General features: G+C 35.4%; 1 protein-coding gene across 2 annotated transcripts in view; it reads right to left on the reverse strand.

Annotated features, from left to right (window-relative positions):
* jupb (junction plakoglobin b) overlaps nucleotides 1–18,892 on the reverse strand; it is a 78,755-nt gene that overhangs the window by 19,647 nt on the left and 40,216 nt on the right. For both annotated transcript variants that reach the window (XM_084424212.1, XM_084424213.1), the window contains exons 2-8: nucleotides 18,343–18,380; nucleotides 17,264–17,425; nucleotides 14,053–14,306; nucleotides 10,961–11,199; nucleotides 6,428–6,629; nucleotides 6,181–6,325; nucleotides 4,311–4,414 (exon numbers count right to left, since the gene is read on the reverse strand). In XM_084424212.1, coding sequence (XP_084280338.1) covers nucleotides 4,311–4,414; nucleotides 6,181–6,325; nucleotides 6,428–6,629; nucleotides 10,961–11,199; nucleotides 14,053–14,306; nucleotides 17,264–17,425; nucleotides 18,343–18,355 — 1,119 coding nt within the window. In that variant the 5' untranslated portion in view covers nucleotides 18,356–18,380. The remainder of the gene's footprint in view (nucleotides 1–4,310; nucleotides 4,415–6,180; nucleotides 6,326–6,427; nucleotides 6,630–10,960; nucleotides 11,200–14,052; nucleotides 14,307–17,263; nucleotides 17,426–18,342; nucleotides 18,381–18,892) is intronic.

The following is an 18,892-nucleotide window of genomic DNA, read 5'->3' on the forward strand; positions in this document are numbered from 1 at the left end:
ATTTATATACACATATATAATGTGTGTGTGTGTGTGTGAGAGAACGATCAAATAGGAAAAATTACGCATGTAAGTTCAAAGTGGAGGCTTAGAATAGACCCTATACTTAAAATCACTTTTTTTTTTTCTTCTTGGACAACCAACCAATCACAGTCTTCAAAAGATTGTGTCATACATAGCAACGGGGTCAACCCCGCCTCCTCACTAAGATAAAAGTTTTTGTATTTTCCTTACTCAGAGTTGCTCTCAGATCGGTCCCGAATCGCTCTTAAGCTAAGACTCCTACATAAAAGTTTTTAAGCTAAATTAAGAGTTTTCTGAGAGGATTCTTAGAATCTTTATGAATACAGGCCCTGGAATATAGTGCATGAGTCATATGAACCACCTTTTTAATGCTTTTATGCTTATTTGGAGCTTGATATGCCTAATGAACCAGAAGTACTTTAATCTACTGTACTCGAGGATGGTCAGTAAGATTTTTTTGGAACATTACAAAGAAGTCTCTTATGCTCAACAAGGCTGCATTTATTTAATCAAAAATGGTTAAAAAAAAATAAATAAAAAAATGATTACAATTTAAAATAACTGTTCTTTATTTTTAAATATTTTTAAATTTAATTTATTAATTTATTAAATTTTCAGCATCATTACTCCAGTCTTCAGTGTCACATGATCTTTCAGAAATCATTCTAATACGCTGATTTGCTGCTCAAGAAACATTTCCTATTATTATCAATGTTGTAAACAGTTGTGTTGTTTAATACTTTTGTGGAAAAAGTGGTATTTTTTTCAGGATTCTATGATGAATAGAAAGAACAGCATTATTTACATTATTTTGTTAATTTACTCTCATTTTTTATCAATTTAATGTGTCCTTGCCGAATAAAACTATTAATTTCCTTTTGTTATTTTTTATTTTAAATTCCTTACTGACCAAACTTTTGATCAGTTGTGTAAGTTAAGGTCCATCGACATACTTTTATATAGAATGTTAAAAGCACTTCTAATAAGTCTTGCGTTAAAATGTTAAATCTATTATTTAAGCTGCAAAGCTGTTTAAAGTGTAACGTTAACTCTCGCCAACAATCTACCCATGGCAAACTTTCGTTTAAAAGCATAATTAGGATGGAAACGCCATTTTTAAGATTGACCGTATTTTCGTTTTCGGTCAATAGTCGAATGAACTGACTCTGAATTTTATATTGTTTCTTATATGAGGATCCTTTTTCAAATACAAGGTCAAATTAATAAATTATCCGTGAATTTATATGGAACTAAGCTTTAGGAGCTTTCCATCTGTGCTCTCCTCCCTGTTGCGTTGCAATCGGAGATCGACTATTTTTGACTGTCAAAATGCCGGCGGCCGGAAACAACAATCGCTACAGTGAGTTGTTCAAAACCTTTCTTTTTAGTAAACTCTGTGTACACAAACAATGTTCTCAATGCTCAAGTTCATGTGTAGAGCCTCTGATACTTCGAGCAAAGTTTCACGTTGTGTCGAGCCTTCTTAGTGTTTTAAAAATAGCGATTTTGATGCTATTATAGTAGTGCCCCTAGCACTCCCATTCAAAAGGCAATTTGACCGAAAACGAAAATACGGTCAATCTTAAAAGTGGCGTTTCCATCCTAATTATGCTTATAAACGAAAGTTTGCCTCGGGTATCTGGGTATTTGCTTTCTATCTGGATAATTTAGATTGGTCGTGGGCCCTGTGTCTCATCTGGTTGCCCGTTGATGGCAACATTGCCCAGCAATATTGCTCAAAAAGTTACCCTGCGTATCATCACCTTTACAGTTGTTTTAAGGTTTTACGGTTTATGCCATCGTGTCGTCATGTCAGCAAAGTTGTAATATTTGATAGAACTACACAAAAAAATGTTAGTAACCAATGTTTTTCACTAAAGAAATCATGTTAACACATATTGGTTACATCTTGGGTTATAATATTTTAAGCAGTAAGTATTTTAATGCGTACAGGTCCATTTCTTCTGTAAATGCACCACTGTAACCCAGATTTTTGGGACAAGTGGATTATTTTGTGGTAACCACCATCAAGCCACAAATGCTGTGGACTGAGTTTAACCTGTATTGAACCTGGAATATTCCTGAAAAAAAAAAAAATTCAAGAATCAGACAGTCAAACCGCTAATTATCACAAATGAAATAATGACCATGATAAGGAACAAATGAAAGGCTGTGGAAGAAGGAGATAAGAAAGAACGGCGGTGTGTGAAGGATTAGACGGACAGACAGAATGACAGGAGCACAAATTCATACATTTAAATTCTAGACACATTCCGTAAGAGCAGAAGGGGGACGCGTCTGTTCATAGTTGTTTTTGTTCTGTGAATTTAATAATAAGGACGAAAATGATAACCTGTTTATCATTAATTGTGTATTTTCTGGCCCACTGAATTCTGAGTAGCAGTGATGAGGGACAAATTGTGTGGAGGTGAGGAATAATTATAAAAACCACAAGTCGCCTGAACTATAAAAGCATTAGAAAGTACAGAGGAAAAAAAAAAAACGTCAGACTACATGAAAGCCGTTTCGTGGCTTTCAAGCTTTGTCTGGGCTGAAATCCTTCGGAGCATTTGCACATTTAATAATTGAATGCAATACTGTATAATGAAATGCTATTATTATTTCATTAGTAGGCAAATATAATAATTATCTGTTTTTAAAAGACATTTCACATTCAGCCTAGATTCTTGATTGACTGATTTTCTCTTCAGGATAATTGGGGTGATTCTGCTTCACTTTATGAAAAACATACAGTAACAAGGTAAAAACATAAACAGTTTTTCCTTTCAAAAAGAACTGTAATTATGAATTAAGTTCCATATTTCAGCTGTATTTCCTTTGAGGAACAGTAGTTATTCTTCAAAGCAATAACAGAGCAGATAAATATTTTTTTTTTTTTTAAATAGCACCCAAATCGCGATCTGGGATGGGAGTGGGATCATCTCCCTCGGTTGAAAATGAGGCCCCCCCCCCAGAAGCCAGAGGCCCAGAGAATCATCACCACCTTTCTCCCCTTGAGCGTTGATAAGATGATCTGAATTGTTTCTTGGGTTTTGCTAAAAAATTCCTAAGGTATTCTGGGTAAGGTTGGGAATTGAAAATCGATTCCAATTCTGGAATCGGATATGTAAGGTAAGGAATCGGACACTTGTAATAAAATGTAAATTTCGATTCCGTTTTATCGATTCATGCGTGCGCATTAAAATGTGATTTCAAACCATTTTCAAGCGCAAGAAGACACGAAATTCTGCACTCGCGCACAGAGAGCCGCCTCCCATACAGTGCGCGATACTGAATTATGTTCTCGTACACGTCTTCTTGCGCTTGAACGCACAAATACACACAAAATTGTCAAAATATCCTTGTAAACACAATCAGTTTTGTCTTAAGTGAACATAAACTTGAGATGTTGAGAAAGAAAATGCATGTGTCACAGTTGATTGGATCCTGCATGAGGTCTTAAAGTGACAGCAGCCTAATAAACCTTCTGTCATTAACATCAATCAAAGAACAAAAGAAAAAGAAATAACTTTCGACTTAACTTTTGTAACTTTAATAAGGATTAATCTATATTGTATTTATAAATAGAAAACTAGAAAACTATGCAGTTATTTTACATTTCATTTCTGTACCTGAACTTCATTCAGTTGTATTTATTTGTGCTATTGCTAATTTGTTTATTTGTTCTTATTTTATCACCGTATACTTGTCTTTAATATTCATTTTCTAAATGTATATGAGTTAGTCCAGTTATTTTTTGCTGTGGTATTTTTGTTAAACCCATAGGAAAGGTTAAAATGGTAAAACCCATTTACCCTGTGGTAAATAGGCTGATTTTTGTTCATGGAAATCAGCTGTAAGACAACGTTTGACCAAAAGACACAGAATAAATATGTTTGATATAAATGTTTGACTAAATGTTTTTACCTTACTGGGATCGAAATTCGAAAAAGAATTGGAATCGTTTAGATGAATTGGAATTGCTCAAATTCAAATGATACCCAACCCTTAATAATGGGTGGTCAAATTGTACAATTCTCTTGTCTCATATGGTTTTGGTCTCTTGTTCAGTGGAAATCTGTGGGATTTTTCACCTGATCCATCATCCATCAGACCAAAATTCCAGTTGCTTTGAAAAGCAGTTCTTCTCAATAAGCCGCACGATTTGAGGAATCATTCACGTTGAGAAATTCACCACAGGTTAAGAGAATAAAATATAAGTATGATCAGCAATAACAAGCAGCACTAGCAAACACACGATCTACAGAGTGGAACCGCTCCATTACCTGCTTGGTTGCTGCATCAGAGAGATTCCTCAGAGTCCACAGGCAGTTCTGCGTTAGACGCTGACTCGAACCTGTGAGATGTTGGCCGAGGGCCTGCATACCTCCTGCCAAATGGAGAGAAAAAGGGTTTAGAGTCCATATTTATCGGACTTAACCACACACAAAAAAAAGAACAGAACTATTCAGCTACACAACCTGCTCTAAAAAGAAGGCTGTATTTCTCCATGGATTAGCCATTGTCTGCCAAGGGGAGAGAAATGTCTTTTGGAGTCGGTGCAGATAAACTAAAAGCCACATGGCTTAGGAAGATAAAAAGAGGGAAGGAGATTAGGAGACATCCTTGAAAACTGCCTCTCATCCAGTGTTGTAACTACCTGATCCTCAGCGCTTTCTCAAGACGAGCGCCAAAGCTTCATATGGGAAAGGACATAGTCACGCCATAACTGTAAAGACTTTTATGAGATCAGCCCTGGCAGACGCGATAGGGCGAGATATTTGACTCCCACAACCTTTGCCGTTGTATATTTAAGTATTAATTCGCTGAAAGGTCAGAATTAATAAAGTAACATCCATGATCTGTGAAGATGTACTTACAGGCGGAGTAGGTCAAAGGTGGGTTTTAACATAAAGCTGGAATATTAGTTTTAATGGAAAATGTAATTAAGTTCAATGGCTGAATCAAATATAAACCATGTATTGCTGGGACTGCAGTATAGTGGTTTGCACACATGATCCTGATATGTTGAGGCATGGTGCTCATGTGGATGATGCAGGTTCAAGTTGGGCTCGTAATGTGTCCCGATCCCATTTCCCTACTCTCCCCAACAATTCTGGCAATTGTCTCTCAAGATCAGAAAAACATGACAAACATCTGAGTGTTTTTTCTAGACTTGGAAAAGTCATGGAATGGTAATAAAAAAAGAAAGTTACATAGTGAAAGGAAATTTCTGGTCAAGCTGTGCACAGAAGCTCAGAAAGATAAATCATCTATTGATTTGCATTCAAATCTCATTTGTCTTTTTGGAGCTTTTGCACAGAAAACACACACTACACCATTCGAAAGTTTGGGGTCATTTTTTTAAGAAATTAATACTTTTATTCATCAAGGATGTATTCAATGTATCAAAATTGAGATAAATACATTTATATTTATATAATAGTACAAAAGGTTTCTATTTCAAATAAATCTGTTCATTTGAACTTTCTATTCATGAAAGAATACTGAAAAAAATGTATTGCAGTTTCCACAAAAATATTATGTTTCCAACATTGATATTTCTGAAGGATCATGTGACACTGAAGACTGGAGAAATTATGCTGAAAATACAACTTTACCATCACAGTAATAAATTACATTATAAAATACTATAAAATAGAACATTTCACAATATTACTGTTTTATTGTATTTTTGATTAAATGAATGCAGCTTTGATGAGCAAAGGAGACTTCCTTCAAATACATTAATAAATAAACCGACCCCAAACTTTTGAACTGTAGTGAATAATTCAATGTTCAAATGTTTTTATTCACAGAATTGGTACACGACAAACAAATGGAAATCGCCCCCAGCAATCTCATAAATATGTCTTTTAATAACCATGAATGAATGGAAAAGTCATGGAAATTCATTAATCAAGAAGTGGGGGAAAAAAGATGCAAAAAGCCCCAAATACAAAAAAAAAAAAAAATGAGATGGAGATTGCGATATTATAGGGAAATTATACAAAATGCCCCAGAGAACTGTCCTCGGGAATGAAAGAAAAGAGATAATAATATTCCTCTAGGGTCTAGGAATAAAAAAAAAAACTTACAAAAGTGAAACAAAGAGCAAAAGATAGTTAAAACGAGAACATACACACACACACTCACCAGAGTCAACGATTGCCGGCTTGTTGCTCGGACAGACAGAAAGCACCTTCAGGACTCTGCTGGTGGTCCATAGGAGCTTTTCATAGTTGTGGTTTCTCATAATGAACACCAAACTTTCTGGCCCACCGTTTGCCAGGATGATCAACTGTGGAGAGAGAACGACAAAATGGATTATGACACACACACTCTACAAACTCAATTCCTAATTCTCAGTGTTGCCACAGGGGGCGCTGTAATGGACACACACCTTGCTCTCCTGATTGCCGTAAGAAAGCAGCTGCAGGCAGTCTGTGGTGATGGCCAGGAACTTTGGGTTGGACTTTTTCAGAAGGGGGACCATCCTTTGCAGTCCATCGGCCAAACGCACCGCCATCTTGGCTCCCTCCTGGTGCAGCAACAGGTTGTGTAACGTGGTAATGGCATAGAACAGCACCGACTCCATAGGGGAACTGAAGAACGAATAGAATATTTACAACACATAGGTCAAATAGATTGTAATGTCCAGAACCACCAAATATGATGTGAGGGACACTCTTCCTAAAATATAAAAGCAGCTGCAGATTTGAATGAAAACGGACATACTTACATTTTGTGTAATAGCAAATGTGAAATTAAAAGGTTTAACTTTTAACTTAAAATTATTATTCACTGCACAAAAACAACTCACTAAAATATTATCTGAAATATTTACTATTATTTAAGCTAATTGTTTACATTTTCTCTAGCCAATGTTGGAAGAAAGAAGAGATACAAATTATTATTTATTATTATTAATAATAATAATTTATTTATTCAAAATAAATAAAATAAAATAATGTATTCTTAAAATTTAAATTATTTAAATATTTATTGAAATATTGAAATATTACTAAATTAAATATTATTATTATATAATATAATACAATATGATAAAATATTCACTAAACTATTTTCATATTTTTGTTATTGTTCAATTTTGTGCTGTCAAATCGATTAATCGTGATTAATCACATCTAACATAAGAGTTTGTAAATGTGTGTGTGTGTCTCTATATATACACACATACATACACTTGTCCACATTATTTTCCATGGATCCTCAGCTTGAAAATCCTTAACATACACTTGAGATACTATACACACACACACACACACACACACACATATATTATTGTTTACATTTATTTTTGCACAAAATTAGACTCTTCTCAATTACGTTTCTCAAACATCTACCCCGTCTACCAGAAGAAGAAAAACAGACGGTCTGGTTGGCTATGTCGGGATGCTCAAACACATTGTTTTCAGCCACAGAATCACAGAGTTTACCATTTTCAGAGAAATCAACCTACAAATGGCTTACTTATAGTTGTCTCCGCATATTAAACTGAAAGAGAAAAGAGTGCTTTCACATCAGAAAAATTACACACCTCACATTCACAGATCTGGGCTTCTATTACAGTGGTTACACGCTGAACTATTCACCGTGGCATCCTTGATCATGACATTTCAATACAGGCTGGCTGCACCAAGGAGACTCTCCGGGTAACTTAATAAGCTGATACTGTGTCAAAGTTACAGCAGCCGTGGTTGTGTGGTCATAAAGATTCTGCTCTGCTCTATTATCTCAGCATCTGCTATAAATGGGCTTTCTGACAGAGCAAATTTGCCATCACAGTCCAAATATATCTCTAAAATACAGCTCTGCTATGGCCCCTATTACAGTAGTGGACGTTTTCATAGAGATAGAACTGGACACGTTGTCCTGCTTTAGCACTGCTTAGTCACAGCGTTCATCAGAATGCACCGCAGGTTAGCTCTAAGCCTTATTCACAAAATATAAAGGAGATAAAATGAGCACAAATTAATGTGCACCACAATGGGAGGAGAGCTAAACATGCACACCAAGTCTGACACGCTTGGGAAAGAAAATGTCAGGTTGACCAGACCCAGAATGGAAGGATTATGGCTTCCCTCCTGAAAAGACCAGTTTAAACTAGCATGAATTTCTATGCTAGTCCAGGCTAGATACCACTGATTTGGTGATGACCGAGCACGGTCCGTCTAAGGTTCTCTTAGGAACTGTGAGTGTCCATCAAACGTTTACCACTTTTCAACCAAAACATTTGTCTGGCCATGAACAGTCAAGGGACTAATTAAAACACAAACGCATCAGACCGTCTAAGCGTCTGTCATTCACTATTTCTCTTAGAAATACATAAGAGAACACAGAGTATCTGAATTTTTCCAAGACTGGGAATATAGATTACAATTTTCTATGTTTATTAGCCTTTGGTGATATTTAATATTCTGAGGCTGGCTTTGACATATTTTTGCATAAAACCATACTTTGTATGTCGATATTTAATGATACTGTTAAGGGGAGACACGGCAGGCAAAAACATAGTTTTTTTTTTTACTGGTCAATTTATAGATTTTGGACTATTTGTCTTCAATAACATGTCTTCTTTCAGACTTGTGGTGAAAAAAAGTCCGAAATACACATTTAGGTCTTTATTTTACCACACTTTGTCTGTTTGCGTCTGTAGATTTCTCCTAAATTCAACAAAAGTTGGCGTTCTAAATCATCCCGCTGCTCCGCGATCGTCATCACATATACCATTGGAAAGCTCTCTCTCTCCTGTACAATGCTGTCGGATCCAAATATGGTAATTTCCTTATTATCAGCGACCAATCGTGAAAGTACAATGGGGCATTTAACTCTAAAAGCGAAATCTCATTGGCTGGTGTCAATTTCTGACAACGTGATTCGTTCAGATGCATCACGTGACGTGCTCTGACATTTCCAGAGTGTGTTTTTGACTGGGGTTTGTTCAGTTGAAGGCCATAAATACTATGTTATACAAGTTTTGATGTGTTTTAGGTGGTTTGTATTGTTGATTGCTAATGATTTGATAAGATATTTTGTCTGTAAATAGTTGTTTTCACTCAAAATGTTTTTTTTTTTATACTCTGAGCCAGAAATCTCCACTTCAGCAGCACTTACATAAACCAAACTTTCCAGTTGTATTCCTATCTATATTCTTAAGGCTTTTACAGTGGGGTTTGTTCATATATATCGTTCAGATTCTGATTTATACAACATTTTATACCTAAAAACGGGGCGAAACTGGATTTTTTTTGGCTGTTTACAGTCTTTTTTGATTAATGGAGTGATAAAAAGAGATATCCAAAATCCCCTCTGTAAAAACCTTTGACTCTAATATGTCAACAAAAATGAAACAAGAATTTTGAATCTGGCTTTATCCAATGTTCAGATTTCTCTTCTGGAAATATATGTAAATTAGCGCATTTTTAATGAGATAATACCTCATTTGCATATTTAAACAAATATTCTAAAAACTTGTAATACAAAAGATATTTGTCTTAATGTCAGTAATCAACTGGGGAAGTTTCATGCTGATATCTATTATTATTTAATTTTTTTCTATTCACCTGGGGTGTCTCCCCTTAAAATAGTCAAAATCCCTTAAAGGCGAGTTGTTTCACTCGGCGGCCATCTTTGAAACGCCTCTCGAGCAGCTATTTCAGTCATGCAAATGCAGCTCCTTTCTCTTTGAATGGGGAAACATCAAATTCTCCAAAGCTGTTCACCAAGATTCCGATTTAATTTCATATTTGAAGTCACCAATGAAATCTGACAACAACGGTCTCATTCATTTTGTTTCTAAACGCTCAAATCATCTGCATATGCAGTCATAAGCGCACGTCTCAGAACAATGACTGTTTCTATAAATCGTATGTAGCCACGCCCCTTTTCAGCGCTGCGCTCATTGTGTTCTATCTTCCGGTTTGTATTTCCACAGCATGAAGGTAAGATCTTACGGATTTATGAATGAACCAGTCCTTCCCGGTCTACTGACATACTGTAAGTTATGACATCTGCTTGTTATAACATTACAATGCTCATGATAACTTTCCTTAAAGGAACACTCCACCGTTTTTTGAAATAGGGCTTATTCACCTTCTTTCCTACATTTAGATAGGTGGGCAAATGCATTTTTGTCTCAGTGCATGCATTGTTTTAGTTTGACAGGGTCGGCGCTAGCTTAGCTTAGCATAATGAATGGAATCCTTTGTTGCCAGCTAGCATGTCCTGAGTAAAAGTGATATATATAAAAAAAAAAACCCACCTAATTACTTCTTGTGGCCTGCGTATTTACAACAAGTACAAATAGCGATGCAGATTAACACTAGGTGATTTCCTATGCAGATATTGACTTGGGACTATACAGGCGAAGGCTTTGCCTGTGCTTCCCCCTAATATAGTCCTTAATATATAAGTCAATATCTGCCTAGGAAATCGTCTAGTGTTAATCTGCATCGCTATTTGTACTTGTTGTGAATACGCAGGCCACAAGAAGTAATTAGGTGTTTTAAAAAAAAAAATTATATCACTTTTACTCAGGACATGCTAGCTGGCAACAAAGGATTCCATTCATTATGCTAAGCTAAGCTAGCGCCGACCATGTCAAACTAAAACAATGCATGCACTGAGACAAAAATGCATTTGCCCACCTATCTAAATGTAGGAAAGAAAGTGAATAAGCCCTATTTAAAAAAACGGCGGAGTGTTCCTTTAACTCTACATTCACCGACTCCATAGAAATATACAATATAAGTTCTTCTCGTATTCCTCCAGCGTTCGACTCTACAATTACCTACCTGTGTTTCCTCACCTGTCAAGTTATGCTGAACAAGTTTAAAAAACATTTCACATATCCTGGTTCATATGGAAACATGTCACATTACAGAAGTAAAATGCTTTTTGTGCATACACTCACCTGAGCATGCGCACAAGTGCGGGGATGCCACCCGATTTGAAGATAGCCAGCAGGCCCTCGCGCTGGTGGGACAGGCTGTGCAGGACGCTGGCAGCGCAGCGAGCCGTCTCCAGATCTCCAGTGTTCTGCATGGCCCTCACCACAGCCGACACCATCTGAGGGGACTGCATGAGCACGCGGCGGGACGCCTCCTTGCGCGTCAGCTGGTTCACAATGAGGGCTGCCTTGTTTACCACCACCTGCCATCGTACAAGAAAAAGTTTCAACTTTTATGTCTACACTCTAAAGTTCCAAACGGGTTTTTTTTGCAGCGATTCCATAGAAGAACCATTTTGGGTTCCACAAAGAACCTTTCAGGGAACAGTTCTTAAAATAACCATTGTTTTAGTGTGAAGAATATTTTCAAAATCTAAAGTCCTTTTGTGGAATGGAAATGTTTCATGGATGTTAAAGGTTCTTCATGGAACGATAAATGCCAATAAGGAACCTTTATTACTCACCTGCATTGGACCCAGTGGAACGTAAGCTTTGTAAAACAGTCATAACTTAATATTTTTCAACTAAAACCATATTGTAACTGATCGGTAACTCCTCATTAATGAGTGAATGTTAAGGCCCTTTCACACTGAACGCGAGGCGAATCGTTGACGAATGGAGCTTTCACACCGAACGCGAAACGACAAATCGCCTTTGGTTAATTCACCCCTGCACGACAATACCGACAATGCATTTTTCATCACAGGTTATGCATTTGGAAGTTTTTTCTGTTTGCAATCATTTGCTGCCCAACAGCATTAAATTAAGTTTGGTACTACACCAGAAACACAAAATATCTATAATGCTTACAAGAATACATCATAAAATGTAATGAGAGGTACAATTAGCATCACTCTACACTTCACAATGAATGTATTATTCATATTTTTGCTCAAAACCCACTTTGAACCATAATTAAGGGCTTACAATAACTTCTGATTGTGATTTGAAGTGCATTTTGATTATATAATAGGCAGACATGCATTATTTGAAGTGTTATAATGGACTGAACGCTACCTACTTGTATTTCTCAATTTCAAACATTTGTTTATTGTTATAAAAACACCCCGAGCCGCATGTGAAACACATGCAGAACATATATCGTCGTAATCATTATGTCTATTTGGCTTCATGTTTCATCTGTAGAAACGTTTCTCTCAATTCTTTATGTGCGAAAGGGCACGAGTTCTGAATATGATTGACAGATCTAGAGCGAATGTGCTCTCTTACTCATAACACTCGTGCGCCGTGGAGGAAAACGGACAGTGCTCTTCAGATCGCGTAATATTTAAGTAAACATGAGAATAAATCTATTCTCAGACAACAGTGATAACAAGAACTCAACATCCATTCTCTTCTCTCTTCCAGAATACTTTTCTTCTGTGTTTACAAAGGTTTTCAAAACAGCGCCACCACTCTCTCTCACACTTTTGTGCAACAGCAGCGGCTCGGGTAAGCTCAAATCTAATTGGACAGCTCGTTCCATCACGGGTAAAAAAATAAAAATAAATCGAAACTGGCCGAAAAAATAAATCTCGCCTTGTCGCGTCACAATTGATCACGCCTGTTGTGAAAAGCTCCATAGGGATCTATTGTTTTAATTCAAGAGCGCTATCGCGACGGACATTCATGCCGAATTATTGCGTTCAGTGTGAAAGGCCCTTTAGCATGTTTTTAAAATGCTATTACTACATTTCACACTTTTTTATTAATTGAAAATTTGGGAAATTCTTTGCAAATTTTTTTTGTATTTTGACAGCCTTCACACATTTTCGTACTAAAAACATACGTACGAAATTTTAATGCCACTTCTGGGTCAAAATGGACCCGAATGCATTATGTAACTTTATGTAAGCTGAAATGTAACTGCGGGGTTAAGAGTGTAGCAAGTCTAGTAGAAGTCATCTAGCATAGTGTAATATAGTATGGTCGCATATCTGTCAGTCCAATCATTTTGTTCCCATGATCGCCACCAGAGGGCGCTCCTTCTGTCCTAATCTCATCATGAACTCCATTTCCCAGAATTCATTACGTGTGATTTCATTCAGCTGTGTATCATTATCTGGTTAGCTCTGCCTAAATAAGCCCAGTGTTTTCCCTCATTCAATGCGAAGTCTTGTATTTGTGTTAGACTGCACTTTTTAGTGATATCCTGGTTTCCTGTGTCTTGGTTTTTGATTCTCTACCCATTGTTCTGGATCACCCTGTTTGCTTGTGTTTCTTGGATCTTGTTTTATGTTTGGATTGTTTGCCCGTGTTTGACCCTTTGCTTATTATATGGATTTATATTTCTGGATTGTCCCAATAAAGCTGCATTTGGATCTTCAACCCAAGTCTCGGAGCAGTTCGTAACACATATGTATTTTGCTTAAAGAACAATATTTTACGATTGGTGACTCAAGTCAGTATTAAAATTCTTCAATGTAAAAAAAAAAAAAAAGCTCTTAAAAAAGTATGTATTAATACACAAAACCATACAAAAATGCACAAATATGCTAAATTATACACATGGCATGAATAGAAAAATTAACAAATATGGTTTCTAATTGGTTTTAGAATTTCAATGGTTGCATGCTCTTGGCAGCCAGTAATTTAAGTTGGAAAACAGATAATATCCTAAAGTTGTTTTCCACAATATCGTAGCACTTTTTTTCTCTCTTTTGTTTCACTTTATTCCTTCCACAGTTCTGGCCCGTCCTGTGAGATTATTTCCCATCTTGCATTTTTTCATTACCCTTTTCTTTCTGAATCTCATATCACCATGTGCGCAGCCGGGTTTACGCTCTGAGAATAACAGCTACTAAGTCAAAACTTTTTGTAATTTCACTCTAGATCATTTTGAAGATATCAGCTGATGTGGGATATCAACAGAACAAAAGCTACTGTACAGCCTTTTGCAGAACTGTACTGTTTTATTGAAAAAGTCTTCAGCACAAAGTTTTGTTTTTCATAATTAATTGACGGCATTTTTAAACAGGTTTTCCCAGCCTCAAACGCGCATGTTTATTTAAAAGGGTTTCGTGTGATGATTGTCTCTGAACGTTTTTCCATCATACCTGGTCGTCATCGGCCAGCAGTTTGGTGAGCTCTGGTACAGCACGTGTGGCCAGCTCAGCATCGTCCTGATAGTTGATGAGATGTACGATGGCTGTTTTCAGCAGCTGCGAGGGCTCGGCCAGTCTCTGGACATTGGTGGGCTGGTCTGGATCGTTCTGTGTGGTGAGCACCGTCTCTCCCTCCACTAGCGTCTCGGGGAACATGGCTGCACGCACTCTCTGGGCTCGAGTTAGACTGTATTGAGCCTCAGCGTCTGAGTACAGAGAGAGAGAAATAAAAGAGTCAAATTGAATTATTTTAACACTGTTAAGAGGTGATCTTATGAATAATAATAATAATAATAAGCACACTTCATTTTTGAAATAGCGTGCTATTATTATTACTATTATTTAATGTTATTATTGTTAAAAAACAATATATAAATAATAATAATAGTAATAATGATAATAAGCACACTTATTTTTGAAATAGTGTGCTATTATTATTACTATTATTTATTTATTTAATGTTATTATTGTTAAAAACAACCATAATAAATAATAATAATAGTGATAATAATAATAATAAGCACACTTATTTTTTAAATGTATTATTAAATGCGTTATAATAAAATTGTGCTATTATTATTAATATTGTTTATTTATTTAATAATGCTTATTATTGTTGTTTTTATTCATTTATATATAAATAAATAATAGTAATAATACTACTATTTGATGATTGATGATAATGATTATAATAATATGTTATGGGTATTAATATTAAATAATATAAATAAATACATAGATGATGAGGATGAAAAAACAAATAATAAGCACACTTAATGTTTTTAAATGTAGGTTTGCAATTTTTTTATGTTACTATTATTTATTTATTTTACAATAACAAATTATTAATTTTATTATTACTAAAAAACAACCATGATAAATAATAGTAATAATTATATTAATAGTAATAATAATAATAATAATAATAATAATAGTAATAATGTAAATAATTTAGATGATGATAATAATAATAATAATAGCATACTTTACATTTAATAATAGATAAAAAATTAAGTGCTCTATTTTTTATGATAAAAAGAAACATATTTTTGCTTCACACAATAATAACAATAACAACAATATTATTAAATAATAATAATGATTAAAATGACTACATTGATTAGTTCTTCCACCAATTACTATAATTAATTATATTGTGCACAATACATATTAGATATGCAGACTTCGCGCATTAAAAGGGTCATGAACTGCATTGTTTTATTGTTTCATAATGTTTTCTGGGGTGCACTTTTAATGTTAGTATGATTTTTATTCCAAAAATTGTCATAATTCAGAAAAAAAAAGCATATTTCCTTGCCTGATTTTATCCCTCTAATTTGAACGCTCTGTTTGAAGGGGCGTGTCTGTGTGAGACTTCAGTGTAAACGCCCACTGCTGTGATTGGCTAACACTACATGTGGAACTCCCTCGAAAACTTTTAGCACGCTTTTACTATTACTGCTCTCAATGTTAACTACTCGTGAAAAGTGATAATGCAATTAGATCTACGGCATTATATTAAGATCGTGGCAAGGTTGCAGTGATGAGCATGTAGCCGATCACAGACATCTCGTCATTGCAACTCGATTTCTGCACACTAACGAATGCTTTCATCATAACTAACAGTGCAAACACAATGTAAATAAGAGATTCGTTGATTATTCCGAGAGGTTTAGTGCAAGTCCAGAAGTCAGTCAGTGATAAACAGACACGCGCTGTTTGATTGACAGCTACAGCTATTAGAAACGGAGCTGATTATTTACACCCTACTAAGAGAAACAATGTGAAGTTGACCGTTTAGTCACTGGTTTGATTTACTGACAGGACAAAGAACATCTGACTGTAGCTACATGCATCATTACATCAGAAATCACTGGTCACAGATCAGACATTAGAATTAAAACGGTTGTTTACATATAGTGTAATCATATCGTAAAAGCCTGCGCCGAGTTTGCGAACTGATTTACCAAAGAATCCAGTGAAATGTACCGAATACGAATAAATAATGTTCAACTGAGACATACACATTGTTGAAAATAAAACAACCACATTCCCAGCATTAGGATCCTTCGGAAGGTAATGTTATTTTTAGTCCAGTGAGTGACCCTGTGCTGTTCTCTCTTCCTCATCTCACTAACGCCAGTGGGCGGAGCCTAAGCTGATCGTTCGCTACCTTATTACGTCATGAAAAGGCATATTCCAGAATGAGTCGTTCGCTGGGCCTGCTAACGTTAAAAGATGATTTAGGACTAACAAGAACGTTTTGAGATCTTTCAGGATATTCTTAATATGTCAAAACCTCAAGAAAATTTGATTTCTCAGTTCATGACCCCTTTAATATAAAATCATTGTGCAGTTACAGGTGTCTGCATGTCAGCTATTTTATCCGCAAATAAGACCTAGATTGTGGCTCATTCAATCAGATCTCAGAGTCAGTTTCATCAAATATTTTAAAATCCATCACATCATGCAGTATTTCGTAGCGTGATGCAGTGGAGACGCGGTTCAGGGCAAATAAGAGAATAGATTGACACCAGCGAACCAGAGGAGGGAATAATGGGAGTGCGTCTGTGACAGTCTGAATAAAGTGCAATCCGTGCTGGAAGCCTTGCGAGCGTCAGAAAGGGCTCTTCGGAGGTTCTGTTGTGATAGCAATAATGTTCTAACCATAAAAAGTGAACCTACTGAACTGAGTGTTTGGATGAGTTTCTAAATGTCACTGGCTCTGGGCGAACAATAAATTTGCAGCTTTCTTCTAAAACTGCGCAAGCACATATGCTGCCATGGTGAGGAATCTATTTTAAAATCCCCAGACACTTCGAACTGACGACATGCACCACGACGACAAAGAATAATGAGAAAACCACAGGTACGCTTAATACGAATATTGCAGAGATAAAGCAACAGGATTATCAGAGCCGTGGCACAGCAGCGAATGCATATCCTCATGTAGGCGATGTACTTTTTACTGCATATGTCTAAGAAAGCGAAAAGTAAACAATGCTTTCCAAACGTTGTACAGGGCCAGTGAAACCACACAGCCCTTGCGGGAGGGTTTAACGCCACTGACTCTAATGTGAAATTTTTTGGGAGGCCCTCAGGTAGTATAATTCATCAAAATGTTCGGAGAGGCATAGGAAGACCTTTAGAGAGAACACATTACCCGTGGCGTTCTCCACAGCGCCGGCACTGACGCTATACTTCTTACAGCACTCAGATTCCTCCTCATCACGAATCGTGGTCGCCCCGGACTGTATCCCCGAGTCAGAGGCGTAAAACGTCTGCTGCCACTCTTCCACTTTCACAGCTCCTTCTGCCTCACTCACTGCACGAGATGAGCACCAAAATCACGATTTAAACATACATTTTTATAAATTGAATTTTACATTTTAATATATAATCTCCAAATTAGAAGCATAACATATATAAAAAATCATATTTAAATTTCATTTATATTGTATCTAATTATATAAAAATAAAAAATTAATTGTGGGATGTTAGCATAGATATGTATATATTAATTATTATATATAATTGTATATGTATATAATATATATATATATATAACTGTATATTTATGATTTATATATATATATATATATATATATTTACTGTATATTAATCATATATAATATCATAATACAAGCATTATATATATATATATATATGTATATAATCATATATAATATCATAAATACAAGCATTATATATATACTTAAATAAAAATAAAATAATATATATATATATATATATATATATATAATGCTTGTATTTATGATATATGATTATATACAGTATATATATATTTAATTTAATATTTATTAAAAAAATTGAATACCTTAATACTTTCTAATACATTTTTTAATACTTTTAAAAGTCACCGATAAGAAAATCAGTGACAATCACCATGCAAAATCTGATTTTCGTGCTTTCCTTGAAGCACAAGAAACTTGATCTCTAGAAAAGCAGCTCAAGTGTTGCTGTCAGTAAAGAATCCTAATATGACATTGAGATTTATGTAAATTTATACTGGTAATAAAATGTATTAATTTGCATTACAGAACCATTTTGGACCCTATTTTACCTACATGGCACTTTAACTCGACATGTCCTGAATAACCAAAAAAGGTCAGTCTAAGAAAACATTAAAATAAAATAAAATTAATTAATTAATTTAATTAAATAATAAAAAATTAAATTAAATTAAATTAAACATAGCAATTCTTAAATGATTTAACTTACTTTGCAGTGACATCACCACTGTCCAGCCTTAATTCAACCTGTGATGAAACATGAAGCAAAGTTTTAGACTGCATATAGAACAAGAGAGATGCAGTATGAATGCAGTGATCTGCAATGTGAAGTGACAGCATGCACCAGTTTAGAGGGAAAAGCACCACTGGGACTTAAAAATAGTGAGCAGACAATGCTATTTATAAAACTACTGCATAGAACGATCGCACAAATCATAGTAGCTTCCCAAAAGTGGAATTTCAATGCTTCATTTGTAGTTCACAGCCACAGCAGAGCCACTCGATGGGAGAAAGAGTTTCATATTCACAAGGACTGAAGAGTCTCAAGAGTCTTTTTCAGTGCTGGTTTTTGTCATTAATGTCCCGACATTGCTTCATTCATGACCATAAATAACCCAGACTATGAGCAGGGATATGGCCGGAGGTGAGGGCCAATCAAGAAGCATGATGTTAAATACAAATATTTAAATAAAATGAATTAATATTAAAACAAAATATTTAATTTATTTATTATATTTATTATTAAAACGTCCAATTTG

This window comes from Rutilus rutilus (genome assembly GCF_951802725.1).
Source record: "Rutilus rutilus genome assembly, chromosome: 11".
Taxonomy (NCBI): Eukaryota; Metazoa; Chordata; class Actinopteri; order Cypriniformes; family Leuciscidae; genus Rutilus; species Rutilus rutilus.